The sequence below is a fragment of the Schistocerca cancellata genome, chromosome 6 (genome assembly GCF_023864275.1).
Source record: "Schistocerca cancellata isolate TAMUIC-IGC-003103 chromosome 6, iqSchCanc2.1, whole genome shotgun sequence".
Lineage (NCBI taxonomy): Eukaryota > Metazoa > Arthropoda > Insecta > Orthoptera > Acrididae > Schistocerca > Schistocerca cancellata.
The window spans coordinates 479382343-479403150 of record NC_064631.1 but is presented as its reverse complement, the minus strand read 5'-3'; the positions used below and the strand labels follow the sequence as shown (position 1 = coordinate 479403150).

The following is a 20808-nucleotide window of genomic DNA, read 5'->3' as shown; positions in this document are numbered from 1 at the left end:
TCAAGCGAAGTGAGTGCGAGAAATGGCGAGGACATGTTTTTCTCCTACTTTCTATGGAAGAATAAGAACATGACCGCCAGTAATAGCGTCAACTTGGTGTTCTACTCTTTGCCTGCTGTAAGTGCACGAGGCCATGACATCTTCAGTACCACAACGTAGAAGATACATTAACTCGTATCCAATCCCATGTTTCACTTTCATGGTTTGTACGTAACACTCGTATAATCGACGGATAACCGCCGTGTAGGTAAACGCCGACAGAAAAGTTTTGCATCATATGCATGATTTTCATGGTTTCAATTTTCCTTGTGCTCCGAGACCTCATCAGTTGAGTGCCGCAAGATTACAAACGTGAATGAGACAAGGCTTCTTGTGTACACAGGCCTCGAAATATCGACTGAATATCAGATCGTGTGCGTATTGTCACTTTATAGTTTGAATCCTTGGCAGCACAGGATATTGCCGGATGAAAGGGCATACGTTACACCGACGTCTTTCGAACATTCAACCGCTATCTTGAGACAAAATCTGAAGATGTGCCTCGTGGTGCGGTGAACAACACCAGATGATGACAGCAGTCATTGAGCATAGGTACCTCGGGCAAAAATTCACCAGCACTGTGCGCTGCCATTTTGGAAGCAACTGGAAGAGTTGTGTCGAACTAAACAGTACGGATACATCTCTACACTATCAGTCTGGCTTCAATGGGTACGTTGCGAAAAATTTTACAAATGTCTCACTGCTATGGTTCATGAAGAACTGGGTTGAGAGACATCTGGCGATGTGTTCTCTTCACCAGGAATTGCTGATGCTGATACTGATGATCGTCATAAAAGAGTGTGTAGGCGATCATGTATCATTGCATGTTCCAGGCATGCTCATCCACAGGTTCAGCAGGAATGTTTTTGAGTCGTGTTTTGTGTCGGTAACGTGTACGAATGTTGAACACCACTAAATGGTTCAAACTGCTCTGAGCACTATGGGACTTATCATCTGTGTTTATCAGTCCCCTAGAGCTTAGAACTACTTAAACCTAACTAACCTAAGGACATCACACACATCCATGCCCGAGGCAGGATTCGAACCTGCGACCGTAGCAGTCGCGCGGTTGGACACCACTCGTCGCTATCGGGAGTAACTTAAGGATAGCGCAGTATAGGAGCAGGATCGTCCAACCGATTCAACAAACCTGCAATGGGTTGGTCTTAAGACGATACTTTACGGGCGTATCGTGCCCAGCTACTGTTGACCTTCTAAGATACGGAATCAAATGTTCAATTGTGTTTGAAATCTTATGGGACTTAACTGGTAAGGTCATCAGTCCCTAAGCTTACACACTACTTAATCTAAATTATCCCCCATGCCCGAGGGAGGACTCGAACCTCCGCCGGGACCATACAGGAATCAACCAAATAGAATTGCCTGCCATGTCCTCTGACAGTAACCCGATTTAAGTTGTGCAGTATCGTTGCAGTATACTCCCATTTATGGTGCAACCCTACAGTCCAACATTTCGGGTATGCGTACATCTTTAAGATAGTGAACGAGCACACTGCCCTAAGGTAATGATCTCTTTCTTCCAAGATCCAGGAACGAATCTAATAGGATGCGGTATCTTCTGACATGATCGGAGCGAGCATCGGGGTCGAGTTGAAAAGTGCAGAAGCCGTCTTCGAAGACAAGCTGACTTCATGGGGCCTGACGTTTGAGATATGGCCAGGCTTAATTTTACGTCTCAGCTATGTTACGGGTAGCATACCAAAGGGGATTAAAGCACGATTCAATGCATGGAGTGGAGCAATAAATTACTAAATGTTATTCAGAAGAAGGTATTGGTTTCACAGATATTCAAATATATACACTTTCGAACAGAAACGAAGATCAGCGTGCCTGGTTGGTGATCGTACCAATCCTTCCTAAAGACGGAGAAGGGTGGAACAGTTGTATGACACCAAACTGGCTTTCAATCAACCAGATTTAGATTTTCCATTATTATCCACATAGAATTAGGCAACTTCCAGGATGGTTCCCTTGAAAATGATTTTCTTCGCATCCTTCCTCAATCTCCGCTTGTACTCTTTTGTTAGTAATATTGTAGTCGACTAACAGTATAAGCCACCATCTTTCTTGCCTTACCCCTAAATGCCAGGACTGCACGTTCTCAGTTGGTACCAGTTTTTGTATATTTTAGGTTACTACGTTGCTCAGTGTGATACTGTGTGAACGCTGTTGCTGGACGTAACTAAGAGCTGAGGTTTACCTATGCCAACCTGAAATGATTGAACGACTAAAGTAAAAAATAACAGAAGAACTCGCTACCGCCTCTTACCTTGATAACTCTCGTATCCACGGGCAACTTCTGTATTGGATTCGTAGGTGTCAGCTCTTGAATGATGATTGGTTTTACGAGGGGCTTACGATAAGCACAATAACACTTTCTTTTCTCCGCTGTTTTCGACTGGAAAAAGCAGAATTTGCTGCGGGACATCGAGGAATATTCCCACTTCATTCAATGTAACTTCATGAAGTTCCCATAGGTGGCGCTGCTATATAGAGCCTTCAAAATTCCGTCTGTAACGGAGGTGCGTTCCAAGCTGAGCTGTCATTGAGTTTCTTTTGGCGGAAAACCGGAGCATCACAGAAATTCAAAGGTGCTTGCAGAATGTCTACGGAGACCTAGCAATGAACAAAAGCACAGTGAGTCGTTGGGCGAGGGGTCTGTCATGATTGCAACGAAGACGCGCAAACCTTTCCGATTTCTCGCGTGCCGGCCGGCTGCATATACTGTAGTTGCGACTTCTGCAGTGTTGGAACGCGAGGACACTCTCATTCGAGGTGATCGATGGATTACAATCGAACACCACGCTGCTCAACTACTCGTATCTGTGGTAGTGCTGACACATTCTTGCACCAGTTGGGGGACTTGAAGGTTATATTTGACACTACGAGCAAATGAAATTCAGGATAGTTATTCCTTCCAGAATTGTGTTCTAACACTTAACGATGTTCAAACTACGACTGCTGTGCACACTATGAATACATCGCGTAGTTACCAGTGTGTCTGATGTCGTACCTTCTAATTTTATTTAAGAAACTATGAAATAGCATGAAATATAATAAAACATAAAAGAAGTGAGTATAATAAAAGGTTCGACTACAGGAAGACACGTTGCTGTGTGACAGCTATCTAATGGCTGTTGAACAAAGAAGATCAGCAAACTCAACAATGAGGAGTGTATTATTTCAGCCTGGCTGCTTTGATAATGCAGTAAGCATATTATCTACTTTATGTCGGTATGAACTTTGCGCGAGATTCCTGTCTCTCGGACGACGAAAACACATTCTAATCGGGATTTATAAAATTATATATGTGTAACTAATATGACTCTCCTGACTATATATCGATCTGAAAGGAGCGGGTGGCAACCGCGTGGACAGTTTAACGTCCAGAAAGTCTATGGAAATCTGAGAGCGCAAAGCCTGTGTTGTGTTTTCTTTTGTAAGCATGTGACGTAAGACAAATATGACGAATTGACGTTCTGGAGCGATTGCCGACGGGCAGATCGGGGATTATATTGCGAAGAGTATGGAAATTTTGGAAATTTGTGGTAAGTTCTGTGCGACCAAACTGCTGAGGTCATCGGTCCCTAGGCTTACACACTACTTAATCTAACTTAAACTAACTTACTCTAAGGACAACACAAACACCCATGCCCAAGGGAGGACTCGAACTTATGACAGAGGCAGCCGCTCGAACCATGGCCAGATGCCCTAGACCGTACGGCTACCCCGCGCGGCGAAAGAAGTATGGCGGGTTTGCAAAACGTATCGTGCTGCGGTTTTTGCCAACAGAAGCAGGCATGCTGCTCCACAACGAAATATCCGAATTACAGTCAAGAGCCGATCTAGAACGGCGACTGATGTTTCGGTTCAAATTTTTATTGAAATTTACTTCGTTTCAAAGACATCATCGTCGCTCGTTTCCGTCCAATTTACGGTTAAACATACTCTGTGGAAATTTATCGTATTTCTCCTGCCAGAAAAGTATTCCGAATGCGATGGGTGAGGAGACTGCGACGGTACGTAGTAGACAACTGGACGCGGGTTACCTACTAGGCCACACCATATTTTTATCAATAAGCGAGCAAAGCGTGGTTTCTAATTCGTCGTAGACTTTATGAAGCTCTCCGGGAAGATTGCTTGCATGGAGTAGAGTAAGCTGAGCAGCAGACTCCAGTTGTTGTAATTAGAAGGGAATGTATCTTTTGGTTGACGTGAGAGAAACACTACAACTGAATGGCTACACTGAGATACTAGACAAAAATTTTCTGCTCACTCTAACGAAAATCATGGCAAATCTTCCGACAGCATTATTAACGAAACGCCACATTTTGAACTGGCTTAGAAAGGCATTACTAACATTAAAAACAGAGCACAAGTTTGAAAAGTCTTGCACAGTTACCCACGCAATTTTTTTTGGACTCGTTAACGATGTCTGACATAACGGTTACCGAACCTCCTCTGGATTCGAGTTTTATCTGGTCACAGTTCTTCACGCAACACATACTCCGGTAAAGAGCGGAAAAATCATTTTCTTTATTTACAGAAACAGTGAAATAACAGTTAACTAAAAATAACAAGAGACATACCCCACCTGATTACATCCCCTCGTTTGACTCTTAAGCGTTCCGGTTTCTACTTCTGAAATATGTAACGTGGGCTTCCCACTGATATAAATCCTGCTCAAAGCTCGCTTGAAACATCCTGTGCACTGATTGAACTTGCCTCGTAGTCTGTGATGAACTAACTGAGTGCGCTATTTGCAGTAGTGAACCTTGAGATCTTGTTTATCCTCTTGGATTCTGCGTAGGTTATTCACCTTCAGCTGTGTTAGTGACATTTTAGCTCTAGCGTTATATTGCGTTGATATGTATTCTACATGCAATATCTTTGTTGCGAGAATGAGATTTTTACATTATACAGAAAGTAGGAAAGAGAGAAAGAAGGAAAGAGAGAGGTATCAGCAGAAACGAAGATTCGTAAGTTACGATAGGACACGTCAGTCGGCAGGAACGTTACCTGTGAACTGCAGAGACTTTGGTTCGATTGTGTTCACATTCAGTTTAATCTGTCAGGTACATTTGCGTTCCTGTACTGGAAAGATTCGGTAGATGAATTTGAAACCAAATGTTGCTACGAATCTCATAATGACACGTAGTGCAACTGCACCGGAAGCAAGCGTTTCTTTCACCGATGTCAGGCATCTCGTCTGAAAAGTCAACACCGTGAAGGCGTTTAAAAGCAATACATTTTAGTTTTCTTTTCCTGCAGAATTTACGCCTAAACTACTTTTCACCCTCATGGACAGATATTAATTGAAAGGAACATAAAGTTAACATTAGAGCAGGCGCAAGTCACCATATATTTTAATGTTTAGGGCCTACTTGAAAACTCTGTGAAGATCTTTTGCGAAAAAAACTCTGCAATCAAGAAAAAAGAAAGTCTCATTTACCACATAATATTTCCTAAGCATATTGCCCCAACAGCTGAATGTGAAAAATATATTCCAATTATGTAAAGGTTCGAAAGCAAAATTCATAATAGAAAAACCGAAAATCAAAAATGAGAAGGCCATATGATATTCAAAGTGAAAGAAAAGAATTAAAAAGGAAGACAATAAGCGCACGGAATTCAGATACTGCTACAGAATAATGTACTTTCAAATAAAGAAATATTCGTTGGTTTGATTAAGGGAACATATTCCAGTTTCGAGATAGTTCACCCCCAATGCTGGTAGTCATATCTGCTGTTTAGTTGCTTAAAACCTCGTGTTTGCAGAGCATCGGAGTACATTTTTATGTTTAATATTACATATTCTGCATTAACGGTAAATAAATTAGTTGTCTTACACGTTTTAAAAGCGTGTCAGTTTGGCATTTCTAATATGATGTCATATATTCCGTTGTAGGCCTACGTTTCCTGACAATGTATGTAGCGTTCGGCTGTTGAAAACAAATAGTATGACCCGTGAGATTAAAGAAATTCAACTTTTCAGTGTCTCTTCTTGAGATTAAAACGGAACCAACACTTTAGGGCGCTTTATCTTTGCTTCGGTTGCCAGTAGGAGATTTACAAGTATCAATTAGTATTTCTCATTGCGAGGGTACTCTTTTCTTCAATGTGATCGCAGTTATGGGACTGCGAAAAGACAAATCACACGACTATACAGAACTTGAGCACCACAACAATGCGATGATTTCATTCAGCCCTCAAGGAAGACAGGAAAATTTGGAAATTTGTGGTAAGGTCTTGTGGGACCAAACTGCTCAGGGCATCGGTCCCTAAGCCTATACACTACTTAATCTAACTTAAACTAACTAACGCTAAGGACAACCCACACGCGCATGCTCGAGGGAGGACTCGAACCTCTGACGGGGGTAGAGGAAGAGAGGCTTTAAGTTTATTCAAATCTTTGCCAAAAGTATCCCGGATTTCATGAACTGGTGCCCTAGGTTCCATAAAAATCAACAAAGTTCCTGTAAAAGTACTCATTTTCTGTTTCCAAGTACCGGCAGTCTGAATACTTCTTAATTAAAGGTTATTAACCGCACCTAATTCCATTGATGTTCTGGAGAAAAACACTTTCTTGCTGTTCAAGTACAGCGCAAGAGCGCCCCACATTCCAACACATACGGCACACCATGAAAAAATTCCGATACAAAACCAGAAGATTCTGGATGTACTCAAGATAGTTACATACATTCCACATGAGTACAGGCCATTTTATGGGGAGGTGTTGATATGACCAACAGCAGCTACTGCAGACGATAGAGAATGTGAATGAAAGTGATGATGTTACAGTGAATTTTATAGATAATGCTTTCAAAGCGCGTGAGAAGCATAGACATTTCATATATATGTTGATATGTTGTATTATGAATATTTTGTGAAAACATAACTATTTGTGATATTGTAATAAGAAATTTCAATGCCTGGAGCATAATCAAATTGAAGAACGGAACAAATCCTCAGTTGTTCTTAAGGACGGCCCAGTGCATCTTTCCAAGGAGGTTAATATAAAGAATCTCATATTACTGTTTGGTTGAGATAAAACTGAAAATAAGAACGGGGCAAACGTTATTGTATTTTTCCACTAATGAGTTTTTAGATTCCTTCTTCAAACTACCGAGTCAAATTCTATACACATAGTCTAGATCACGTGTTTTATTGGCATGACCGGATTCCGCCTAACTGGTCGATCTCCAGTTACATAGTAGTGCTTTTCAACAAAACGGAGTTATCATTAGTGACACAGCAGTAACCCAAGCAGTGACCCAACAGTCATGATTCATAATAACTGCTTCTCCTGGCGACACAATGTCACCAAATGAACAACACAAAACAGAGAACAGTTGTAGCAGCGACAACACATACTCGCATTCTTTATACTCGTAAGTTGATAGTTTTCGTAAATTCCGTCTATCTTTAATCACACGTATTATTTTACCAAATTAGCCTATTTGACGGTTTAAAGGAAAAAGGAACTAAAGACTTGCGTTATCAAGACGACTTTGTCTGTTGAAATGTAGTGGAAATGGAGTAGAATAAAGGCAGCTGACTTTTCCTTACGTTTCTAGAAAGAACTCATTTTCAATAGCCAAATTAAATACTTTACTTCATTTGTGATTAGGTAATTTTGATAGCTTGTAAATTATGATACAACATCACACAAAAAATACGTTACGCGCTTACATTTGTCAGCATATTATGAGGCACGCGACGGATTTGAAAGATTAAAATAAAACTCAGAGGGTCAGAATTCTTCTTCATCTCTGCCTGGACGATTATTGAAATCAAACGTTCCAGTTACCAACTGTGCTGTAGTTTTATGGACATAACCGGATTAGAATCAGTTACATGTCTTTTCAAAGGTATCATGTGTTTATGTGGAGCCCAAATTTTACATCAGCTGAAAACGACACATTTATTGAAACATATGCATTGTAGTGTGTAAGCGAGGTATTTTCAGCGTACACTTGGGAATGACTTTTAATTGAGTCAAAATGAAATTTGTGAATTGCATTGTGTCTTAAATGATGGCTAGATTGTCGGATTGCCATAAACAAGTATAAAAAGGATGACATAAGCTGCTGACAGCTATAATCAGCGCTCGAGTTATAGTCCGGGATACAAATTCCATCTATTTTGAAGTTTTGATTTTCGTGGGTTCGAGGAGAACAACCGGACACGAAGCACTTTTTCGACTTGTATAATGAAATATAATCCGTCTCACTATAATGACTCTCACTACTAAACATTTAGTCGCTCCATAACGTATATTAAAAGAGACTGTTGAGCATGACATAAATATTTTGTAGATACCACTTCGCATGTAAATATTTTGTGAAAATCGGTTTCTGTTGATATTGTATCAGAAATTTAATGAACCAAATCGTTTACACGAGGCTGGTATTTTTACTACGCATAACTAGCTAGTTTCAGTTGTTTCTCATTCAGAAGTGCGTATTAGATCATCCTAAATTATCCTCGTAAGCAATATAAAACGTAAACCACACGCAGTTCTCAGTTATTGTCGTGATGTGAAACGCTTTTGTTTTTTACTACTTACGAAGGTGATGTAGTCCATGTATCAAGTATTCGATAAGGTGAACCACAATCTGCGACTGTTTGTCGATGAGGCTGCGTTGTACGGGAAAGTGTACTTTTAGATGGAAGGAAGATGTCTTAGACGGAATAAGGTTGGGGAAAAGAATGGTTCCTGAAAATGTAGAAAAATGCAAAGCAATGGGGATCAGTAGGAAAAATAACCCCGTAATGGTCAAATACAGTATTAGTTGTATGCTGCTTGATAGAGTCGTTTAGATTAAAAAGAACTTTGCAAAGCGATATGAATTGTGATGTAATAGTGGTAGTAGAGAAGGTGAGTGGTCGACTTCGGTTTACTGGGGAAGCTATAGGAAAACGTAGCTCATCTATAAGGAGCCCGCCTATAGAATACTGGTACCAGCCATTCTTGAGTACCGTTCATGTGTTTGTGATCCCCACCAGATCGAATTAAAGGATGATGAGGACGATATTTGGTTAGTGGGACTCTCAACTAAGCGGTTATCAGCGCCTTTTCAAATTCCCTATCTTTACTCAGTCCAGTCTCGCCAGCTTCACGAATGATAATGAGATGATGCAGTCGAAACGAACACCTAGTCCCCGAGAGGAGAAAATTCCTGAGCCGGCCGGGAATCGAAGCCGGGACCCCATGGTGCGGAGACAGCAACGTTAGCCACTAGACCACGAGGTGAGGACTCGAATTAAAGGAGGTTATCGAAGCAGTTAAGACACATGCTGCTAGAATTTTTGCCGGTACGTTAGATCAATAGTCCAGTATTATGGAGTTACTTATTGAACTCAAATAGGAATTCCTGGAAGGAAAGAAGGAGGAGCACCTCCGGCACCGACTGTTCATCGAACGTACCGGCAACAGTTCTATCAGCGTGTGTCTTAACTGCTTCGATGACCTCCTTTAATTCGAGCACGCAACTCATGGTCTAATGGCTAGCGTTGCTGTCTCTGGATCACGTGGCCCCGTCTTCGATTCCCGGCCGGCTCAGGATTTTTTTCGCTCGGGGAGTGCGTGTTTGTTTAGTGCGCATCATTTCATCATCATTCGCGAAACTGGCGAGACTGGACTGTGTAACGATTGGGAATTTGAAAGGGCGCTGATAACCGCTTAGTTGAGAGCTGTACAAACCAAATATAGTCATAATCATCCTTTAGTGTTTAACGTTCTGACGACAACAAGGCCATTAAACACGGAGCAGAAAATGGGATTAGGGAAGGATGGGGAAAGTAACCGGCCGTACCCTTTCAAAAGGACCATCTCGCGATTTGCCTGAAGCGTTTTAGGGAAATCACGCCACGTAAGACAGGATGGCAGGAAGCGGATTTGAACCATCGTCCTCCCGTATGTGAGTCGAGTGTGCTAACCACTGCGCCACGTCGCTCGATCTGGAAGAAAAATTAGCTTCGCTTCGCAATACACTTGTGAAAAAATTTTTGAGGACCGGCATTTGCGGCTACTTGTAGAATGATTGCGCTACCACTAACAAGGACCGCGAAGACAAGTTAAAATATATTAGAATTCGTATGGGGATATTCCTCCATCACTCCGTCTGTGAGTTGAACACGGGAGGATATGATCATTAATGGTAGAAGGTACCCTCCGCTACGGGCCATTTGGTGACTTGCGAAGTACTTATGTAGATGTAAAGGCATTTGAGAACAAACGCTCGAAAGTACTTAGTGGTGCCTTTGGGTGGCCGAGCGGTTCTAGGCGTTACAGTCTGGAACCGCGCGACCGCTACGGTCGCAAGTTCGAATCCTGCCTCGGGCATGGGTGTGTGTGTGTGATGTCCTTAGGTTAGTTAGGTTTTTCTAAGTTCTAGGGGACTGATGACCTCAGAAGTTAAGTCCCATAGTGCTCAGAGCCATTTGAAACTACTTTGTAATGCTCCGTAAAGTACTGTTTTTGAATAACACCCTGGTGGAAAAGATGTAGCTCCTTAAATTAATCGGAAAAAATGTATCTAAAATTGTTTAGGTCCTCATTATCGGTCATTCATAAAGAAACGAATCTACGCGACAGTTGGGTCATGCATTAGTAAAAAGCTCTCATCTGAAATAACAGTACCAAACCGCAGCGCGGTGTTAAGACAGTTGACGAGTCTCTTAAGCGACCGGGTGAACCAATCTGCTCGGCCGGCAGTTCCAGAGGAGGCTAATGTGGCGCCTATTAGCGGAGCGTCGTGAGCGGTTCCGGCGCCAGGCCCGGACTGATGGGCCGGCAGGCCACGACCGCCCGCCCGGGGCTGTAATTTGGACTCCTCTCTCCGCACGCGGCCGTCGGACAACGTCTTCTTCTGCTTCGTCTCGGCCGCCGCCCGCCGGCCTAGAGCGTCCGAAAGACGCCGCGTCCGAACGGCGACTGGCGGTGTAGCGGCCACCGCATCGCGAGCGTGACGACCCGATCGCATCACCCACGCCACGCCACGCCACGCGGCGTATCCTTGGGGCCGATCTGACTGCCTCCGCGTCTCGCATTGCACCACCGGCCATCCTTGCCGATCGTGAGCCAACCGAGGGCGCATCCGCGAATCACGACCGTCTCGTGCCGTAGCCGCGGGCAGCGTCTGGCCGGAGGTCGGGGAGAGGTGGGGAGGGGGCGGTGCCTCCGGGCGGGAAAAAAGGAGAAAAATACGCCCCCGGTTGAGCGAGCGAGAGAGGGAGAGGGCACTCACGTGTGTGCCGCTCAGCCGTGATCGCGTTCCTCTTCCCGCCGGGGGCGAAAGTGCCGTGCGCCGGCGCTTACGTCACCGGAGCGGCGCGCGCGTGATTTAGAGATGTCTTCCCCGGACCAGTTGCGGACGGCCGGACACGATTAACGGCGCACGCCTCGGCACAGCCACCCACTGCCGCCTCACCCCCTACCCCCTGCCCCCCTTTCTGCAACAAACGGACGGATGCACGACCCGCGGCCATGACGGAGGCAAGGTCGCGCGAGGAGCCGATGCTGCCGTGGAAGGGACACTTCGTCGAGACGGTAGCGTTCATCCCGAGCCACTATAAAAGCGGCGGCTACCGGCTCGGTAGTCACTCGCCTTCGAGCTCAGCTCAGTACAACCAGCAGTACGCAGCTGCTGGTCACCTTGCTCAGGAGACACCACTCGTTCTCCAACACCACAGACGACTCCACCGACAGTCTGACGTCATGAACAGGGTAAGTCTCAGACTCCACGCTAATAGTATTCCGATTCGTCCACATATCACGTAAATAGCTCTAAATCTCCAAAAAGGAACATTACATTTTCTTATACCGTTCTGTTATCAGCTGCACCAGTCACACTTCCAACAATCATCATCATCATCATCATCATCCTTTCAGAGATTATTCCCTTCCACCTGTGTTGCGTCCTGAATTCATTCACATTTGCCTCCGTTTCTCGGGCCTCTCCGACCAATGGATCTCAATCCTCGTATTGTCCCTTCTTTCTAAAAGCTCTTCAAAAGAATGGTTCAAATGGCTCTGCGCACTAAGCGACCTAACTTCTGAGGTCATCAGTCGCCTAGAACTTAGAACTAATTAAACCTAACTAACCTAAGGACACCACACACGTCCATAGCCGAGCACGATTCGAACCTGCGAGCGTAGCGGTCGCTCGGCTCCAGACTGTAGCGCCTAGAACCGCACGGCCACTCCGGCCGGCTAAATGCTCATCACATCTGATTCTCTTTTTCTATATTTTTCCTCGTATTGCAAACATTTGTAGCTGATTACGTATATCCTTATTTATTATTTTATCAAAGCTGTGTGTCCCAGCAGTGCCCTAAGGAATTTCATTTTTGTGGCCTGTGCGTGACTGTGGTCTTTCAGTCTTAACGCCCACGTTTCACTGCCATATAAAATAACCGACACTACAGCCAACTTATAACAGTTTCAGCTGCGATTCAATCCACGCTGTTTTCACTGTTCTTAGAACAGTACCGCATATTACCTGATATCTTCCTAAAATATTAATTATATTTATAAGATACGAGATATTAGAGCGTAAATAACTGAAACGTTGAATCTGTTCTAAAATTTTGTCATTCAAAATAATTTTTGCTAGTACTGAGTGTTTGCCCTGGAATGCCATGGTTACTGATTTTGAGGCAGAAGTTTCAAAATTGTTTTCTTCACAAATATAATGTAGCAAATAAATAGCTCTTTGAAGGTTATCTTCAGTGTTTCGCATAATTACATACCCTAGTACATTTTACGTGGTCCTTCTAACGTAATCCAAGGTGGTGCCTAATCCTTCCATCTGTGTAGGATATCCAGTTACAACAAAATCTTCAGCCCTACTCCTCAAGTTACCTTACAGTGAGTGCCAATGGGTATTTCCCATACTACTACTATTTCCGAATATTGCCTGGAACTACGACTCTTGATAAGCCTTCACAAGAGCTCTAATTTCTCCGACTTTCCCAGCGTAACTGGTTCAAATGGCTCTGAGCACTATGCGACTTAACTTCTGAGGTCATCAGTCGCCTAGAACTTAGAACTAATTAAACCTAACTAACCTAAGGACATCACACACATCCATGCCCGAGGCAGGATTCGAGCCCGCGACCGTAGCGGTCGCTCGGTTCCAGACTGTAGCGCCTAGAACCGCACGGCCACTCCGGCCGGCCCCAGCGTAGACATTTTCCGAGGTGTGATACGTGGTAGTAAGTAAAATCTTGCCCGTCTCTTCTTGCAGCGTCTGCTATCTGAATTTTGACAGTAAACCTCTGCGAGATTCTCTTTCGTAGCACATGCCACTAGAGAGTATAGAGGATCTTCGCTAACTGAACGCTTATTTTGTATGCCATTTCTTTCGTGCATTAATTAAATTTAGCTCAGGATTACTCTTGAAGTTTGCTTTTCACGGAACCAGTTTCTTCCGTTTGTTCCACTTCGCCACTCTGGACGATTACTTTGAGACATTGTGGAATTGTTACCGGTCCCTGAGTTTTGTTGGCTATTGTAGCATCAAGTTTCCCCGCATCGCTAACAAAGCTTAAAATTTTGGAAAGTATCATAGAATTTACTGCCTCGTACAATTTCATGGTGTAGTATAGTCAACGAATTTTCTTATGATTATTGTTTCTAATAAATGTCGAGTTACTCCACTCTTGAGTCACGTCTTTAATTTGACGCCACTTCCAAGTTTTCATGTCAGTTCTGCTAATTCCATATCCATCAGCTTCTCATTTGGCCGCACGGCCCTGAGTGGACCATTCCATAGATCATCCCATCAGAAAAACGACTGAGGTGGTCACCTGAGGTCGGACCCGAGCTATTCACTTCTGGATACTGTAGCACTAAACACTAGATCACCGACATGGACTTAAAATCCTGGTAATACGTAGTACAGAAGTACGCAGCTTGAACTAATTTTTTTCTGGTATAAACCTCAGCTACCTCCCCCATTCCTCCCCTAATCTCCATAATGACTTATGGTTTATACCGTGCCAGTTATTACCTTCATCAGGCTTGGAACCGTTCGCCATGATGTAGAAAGTGAGTGTACAAACTTGAGTCTACAAATGTGATACATTTCTTTCGTGCTGAAACTGTGACTACATTGAGACTATTCGCTTTAGCTATAATCTCAAAGTAAATATTAATAATGTAATCCAGCAGCACACAGATATTATTTATCTATAAATTCTTCAATGTAGCAGAAGGACTTGCCAAGTAGAAAAGATCTCAGTTTGCTTTCAACATTGTTTCATCCTTTATCAAGCTAAATACAACGGAGGTGGTAACATGTTTTTATGGCTACACACCTTCTGTCAGAAGAAAATTTGAAATGTGGGTAGTGAAGGCACGCGACTAATACACCACTGTGATGGTTAGTTGGCTTTAATTACCTTTCACCCTGGCCGGTAGGGCTTTATCCGTATAAAGACTGAAGATGTTGACCCAGCGAGTCAATTGAACAATCCACCCAAGCATCCAAGGCAGCCTTTCTAAATATAAAGGACGCTCTTCGGATTTCGTACCCACTTCTCCTGAAAACGATCTTATGACTATACCCCGGCTCTATCTTTCCTGAGATTTAAATGCACTCCCGGTAAACAAATTCAATTACCTTAACTACGCAGAGATATAGCGATAGTGTCCATGATGCACTCATACGCTGCATCTGTAACAAAGACGTTTTACGGAACTTTTCCTAGCTCGGTGACTCATCTTAATAAATTCATGATAAAAAATCATATTTCCACAAAAAGATCTACTGACAATGCCGGTGTAGCAACAGTTGAGCAACGGTTTTCTCCCTGTACTTATCGTGAGAAAAATAAACCCAACGCAGCTTTGACAAGGAAAGCCTTTTAACTATACAAAACCTGATATTCATAGAGCTTACATGCATGCTAAAGTGAACCGTTTATCTCTTAAGACTTTACGTCTCCGTTGAAGATTATTCGGTATTTCTGCATACGATAACATACGTTTATGAAACGACATCGTATCTGTACCGCACATTGTACATGATGCTTAGGATGGGCTTAACACGATGTTGCGATGCCTTATAGCTGTTAATCTCAACTAATAATTTCACATCCGGTTACAGAATCTCTTTGCACCACCTTCAATACTTCATTAACATTGGCCTTCTATTTACGCTCCTTCCCGGTACACGGACACGCAACTTTATTGTGATGGAACGCACAATATATGTACACGTGGAGATAAAGAAACACCTACTGCACAGTGTGCAGTATAGACTTCCTACGGACAGAAAGAGAGTAGGGTTATTTAGAAAACACTGTAGTCTACCACTTCCTGGTAGAAACAGGTAAATCTAAGCCGTAATTTTTCGTATTTTTGATTCCATAAAACGTAACCGAAACAGGATTCAACCAAGCACTCCGCATTTAAAGTGCAATGTTTGTTTCCTAAGTATGTACCGCTCTTCGTTGTCACTTACAATCAACTGACTGAATTGATGTTAATGAACCACGGTGAGCACTAGATGACGACTGGACAAGCTACTTGCAAAACAGTATACTGTCTATGATGATGGCTCATTAGAGTCTACATCTAGATCTACATTACCTCAATATTCCGTTAACCACCTTGCGTTGTGAGGTTGGTGGAACTATCTGTTCCCCCCGCCCCTGTTTCATTCTCGAATACCTCATAGGGGAATTGATTGTGGATAAATATCCATACTGGTTTCAATTTATCGAATTTTCTGGTAGTGGTCATTTCGCAGGACGTATGTGGGAGTATGTGATATGTTCTCCTGCCCTTTCTGGAATATACTCTTTCGAACTTTCAGTAATGAACCTCAGAAATCAGTCAATCGCGAATAAAAGAGTACTTTAGAAATAGACCACACACTTCAGTCAGACATTGTCCAATTTCATTACTGTAGTTATCTTTCATGTTTTCCCAAGCTGAGCCCCTGAGGGACATTCTAAACAGGTAACCTGCGATTCGTTGCAGATATTGATGGTACTGGCGGTCGCCGCGTTGGCGGCAGGACGCCCAGAACCGCCTGTGAACAACGCCTACCTACCACCGTCTGCCGGTGGCGGCCCTGGCGGTAACGGACACGGTGGCGGTTCGCCCTCCGCTACTTACGGCGCCCCAGGGGCAGGAGGCAACGGTGCCTTTGGGGGCGGACGCAATGGCCAATCCGGTTCTCCTTCCTCCACGTATGGTGTCCCCGGGGCTGGTGGTATCGGAGGCGGTGCAGCCTCTGGCGCTGGAGGCTTTGGGGGTGGTGCCGGAGGTGCCCCCTCTTCCACGTACGGTGTACCGGGAGCTGGCGGGCGCAACGGTGGTAACGGTAGGGGCCGGCCATCTTCGACATACGGCGCTCCTGGAGCGAACGGCGGATTCGGTCCTGGTGGGAACGGCGTCGGTGGCGGCGCTCCTTCGGCGACATACGGTGCTCCTGGCGCGGGAGGCATCGGAGGTGGCAGAAACGGCGGTTTTGGTGGCGCACCCTCCAGCACTTACGGGGCACCTGGAGCAGGCGGTAATGGTGGTTTTGGCGGTGGCCGCAATGGAGGCAGAGCACCCTCTAGTACATACGGCGCTCCTGGAGCCAATGGCGGAATCGGTGGCGCTCCTTCTTCCACGTACGGGGCTCCTGGGGCAGGCGGTGCTACTGGTGGTCTTGCTGGAGGAATTGGCGGTGGCGCTCCGTCGTCGACATACGGAGCTCCCGGTGCTGGTGGAGCTGGTCGCGGCTTTGGCGGTGGTGTCGGAGGTGGCGCACCTTCTTCCACGTATGGAGCACCTGGAGCCGGCGGAAATGGCGGTGGGTTTGGTGGAGCACCCTCTTCGACCTATGGCGCCCCGGGTTTCGGTGCTGGAAGGAATGGTGGAGCAGGAGGTAACGGAGTAGGTGGCGGATTTGGAGGTGCTCCGTCCAGCACTTATGGAGCTCCGGGAGGTGGTGCCGGTGGGTTTGGTGCAGGTGGTGCAGCAGGAGGTGCCGGAGGACCATCGTCCACGTATGGAGCTCCTGGCGCAGGCGTTGGCGGTGGACCTGGTGCAGGCATCGGTGGAGGCATCGGCGGAGGCATCGGCGGAGGCATCGGCGGAGGTGTCGGCGGAGGATCTGGCTACGGAAGTGGCGCTGGAGAGGATGGCTCGTCTGTAAGTGACATTCAATAAGACTTGTTTACCTTAAGTATACTTTCGTGCTTCGTACCTACTGTTCTGTGATAGTGACAGATTTTCCACATACAATAGAAGTGTTCTACTATTTAATGGTCTCACTTTTGTCTGTGCAGAGTATATGTTTCTATTAAGTACTTCTTTGAACTGGCTTCATCATTTGACACTTCTCCTAATCTTCATTCCGAAGAATGGTTGTCACCAGTTAGATTGACGTTAGAGTGTCTAGCAGCAGAGCACAAATGCTTACATCTTTCTGCATAATCTTTCTGACTTAAATTTCCACAAAGGTATCTGTTCTCTTAGGACACCGTCATTTGAGACCTCAAATTTGAAGAAATACCTGAAGCATCGTAAAGGAATTCTGCTTCTATTCGTCCTGAATCACTGTGTTTGAGTATTGTAGATATATAACACAACATTCAAAACGTATGCTCCTGATTTACTGTTGGAGGTTAATTTACTGATCTTTTCATTTAAGACTCGTTTTCCATTCATAGGTCTCATGTTGACTACTCCCAGTAACGCAAGTTTTGATATAGAATTAATTAGTACAAGAATCTTGAAATGAATTTGCTGTGATCTGTAAGGAAGATGGAACATAGAAGACTATAATTTAATATCCCATCGACGACGAGATAATCGGAATTGCAGCATAAGATCGTGCAGTACGAGAATGGGCTAAGAAATCGCCCATGTTCTTTTGAAAGAATCATCCTTTCATTACCTTCATTGATCTGGGAAAGGCATTGAAAATCTTCTTGGACAGATAGGAAACTGTGCCCAACTACAAATGCGAGGCTAGTACCTTAACCACTGCACCCCTGCCTTGCTTTGTGGCTTCACGCAGCTTGACAGAGATCAAGGTCTGCGTCACAATTTGCTTTCTCGCAATTGTAGCTTACAGGTCAGCTTATAAAGGTATAGCTTTCACTTGCATTGGTCGTAACTGTTTTCTCTACACACTTCTCTGGAAGGAATGAATGAGTTTGTTGTCATACGAAGGAAGTAAAGTGTGATTCATTTCAGATATGCTTCGTCTACTCAGCACAACACTAGCTGTATTTTACTGTGACAGTCCCTGTCTCCGGTTCGGTTGCTCAGCTCGACATCTTTAACTTTTCTGCAGCAGTGGTTAAAATGTGTCTTAGTCTCGAAGCAGCGTAACGAGGAAGTTGCAAATTTTTTACGAATCTGGCGAGAGAGATGCTGGATTATGGGCTCTGTGTGTTTTCCCAGGAGCCTGCCAAGTACGAGTTCAGCTACGAGGTGAGCGACGCGGAGACCGGCACGGAGTTTGGACACAGCGAGTCTCGCGATGGTGACGTGGCCCAGGGATCCTACAACGTGCTGCTGCCTGATGGCCGCAAGCAGATCGTCGACTACCAGGCGGACCAGGGAGGCTACCAGCCCGAGATCCGTTACGAGGGAGAGGCGTCCACTGGCGCTGGGGCGGGTGCGGGCGGCTTTGGCGGACCTGGTGGAGCTGGTGGTGCAGCAGGTAGAGTAGCCCCCTTCCACGAAATACTAGCACCCAGAATTCGTGATTTTGTGGCAGCGAAGAGGTAGCTGTTAGCTTAGACTCTAAACATGCTACTTATCATAAGCATGAATGACCCGTCATTCACCTGATCCCAGTGCCAGTTAGATGTCCCTGTTCTAAATTTTCCAGTTATCATGATTCATTCCAAAGTTGCTCAACCAAAAGGGAATCCCAACCACCATCCTCCTAAAGCCTAGTGTGCTAACCTCACCCTCCCTCAGTTATATTAGTCGAGATCCCACGCACAAACCCCATCGTACCTGAAATGTCTTGATTGCAATTATTCCATCATAAAGCGTAGTATGACCTTCATTATTTTATTCGGATCTCTTGATAATGGAGCTAAGTGTCGTCGTGTTCTTTTTTCTTAATTGCTCTATAGTGCCTGTTCTTATTAAGAGTCCACACTGAACAGGAAATTCAAATGCTCTCACATTCTAATTTCCTGGAGCTGATGTATAAAAGTGATTAAGTGTCAGCTACTATCCAGACACACAGAGATACACAGCTGCATGCGACTATATTAGACAGTACTGATAGTAATGCCTGATGTGTCTTGTGTTGCCTCTTTACAAGTTTTAGAAACTACTCCCTTTCTCGACAAGACATCTGCAGTTGAGAACAATGAGATACCCCTGGACGCTAGAACTAGAGACTGCATCTAATTTTACACGCAATTTTATCCTGGAATCTGTTAAGTTCTCTCTAAATTCTAGTGAAAGAAATTTCAGAAGCAAGCATTTCACTGATGGTTATTTTAACTCTGCTCTTTTCTTGAAGGTGGCTACCCAGGATCTGGTGCTGGTGGAGCTGGTGGCTATCCAAGTGGAGGAGCTGGAGGTGCTGGAGGCTATCCCAGTGGTGGTGCTGGAGGTGCTGGAGGATATCCCAGTGGTGGTGCTGGAGGTGCTGGAGGATATCCCAGTGGTGGAAATGGGGGTGCTGGTGGTTACCCTAGTGGAGGAGCTGGTGGCGCTGGAGGATACCCAAGTGGTGGCCCAGGAGGCGCAGGAGGCTATCCTAGCGGAGGAGCTAGTGGCGCTGGAGGATATCCTAGTGGTGGAGCTGGAGGTGCCGGTGGTTATCCCAGTGGTGGAGCCAACGGCGCTGGAGGATATCCAAGCGGTGGTGCAGGAGGTGCTGGAGGCTACCCTAGTGGCGGTGCTGGCGGCGCAGGTGGATATCCCAATGGAGGAGCTGGAGGCGCTGGTGGCTACCCTAGAGGAGGACCAGGCGGTGCCAGTAATGGTGGATACCCCAGTGGCGGCGCTGGTCGCGGTGGCGGCGCAGGCGGCCGTGGAGGATATCCATCAGGTGGTCCAGGAGGCGCCGGTTCTCATCCGGGATACTAACTGTTTTGTCCACTACTCCAAACGATGACGGACTCAGCAAAGTCACAGCAACGAATACGCTTCTGCCCTGCTCTATATAATCACGATATGTTATGTATATTACCTAATTATTGTAACTTACAAGGATCTCGTCCTGTTTGTGTGTATGCATGCTGAAACTAGTTTATATGTGTTTATTGTGTTTAACATGTACTGTGTACATGACATGTTATTTATTTACCTAATTACTCCTCTATGTTATATAAGTGAGCTTCAAAACTATGTATATTGAAGTGCAAGTCACATATGCATTACAAAAATAAATTCATTAATTGAGACGATATCTCATAATTTTCAAACAGTACCTACTCCTTCAGGCATTACCTGCTGTCTCTGAAATACACTGAAATCGATTTTCAAAGGAACATTACTGATTTCCGAGAAAAACTAAATATAATAATACGAGAACATTTGATTGTAGTTGTATTTTTCTCAAAGAACGTACTGAGATACATTTGTATGAATGAATGGGAAGTAACATCAGTTCCATAATACTTCACTCCAGTACAAGTAACTTCTCGCAAATCTAGATCTACATCGATATTCCGCAATCTATCTTACGGCACGTGGCGGAGGGTACTCGGTACTGTTACTAGCCATTTCTGTTCCTGTACCCCACACAAATAGAACGAAAC

At 44.7% G+C, this 20808-nt stretch overlaps 1 protein-coding gene across 1 annotated transcript; it reads left to right on the top strand.

Annotated features, from left to right (window-relative positions):
• Positions 1-11681: 11681 nt before the first annotated feature.
• On the top strand, positions 11682-20444 carry LOC126191535 (uncharacterized). Its single transcript, XM_049932439.1, has 4 exons — positions 11682-11791; positions 16055-17218; positions 18479-18740; positions 19563-20444. Exons 1-4 carry the CDS (start codon positions 11783-11785, stop codon positions 20132-20134), a joined length of 2007 nt encoding a protein of 668 aa, XP_049788396.1. The 5' UTR covers positions 11682-11782; the 3' UTR covers positions 20135-20444.
• The last annotated feature ends 364 nt before the right edge of the window (positions 20445-20808 follow it).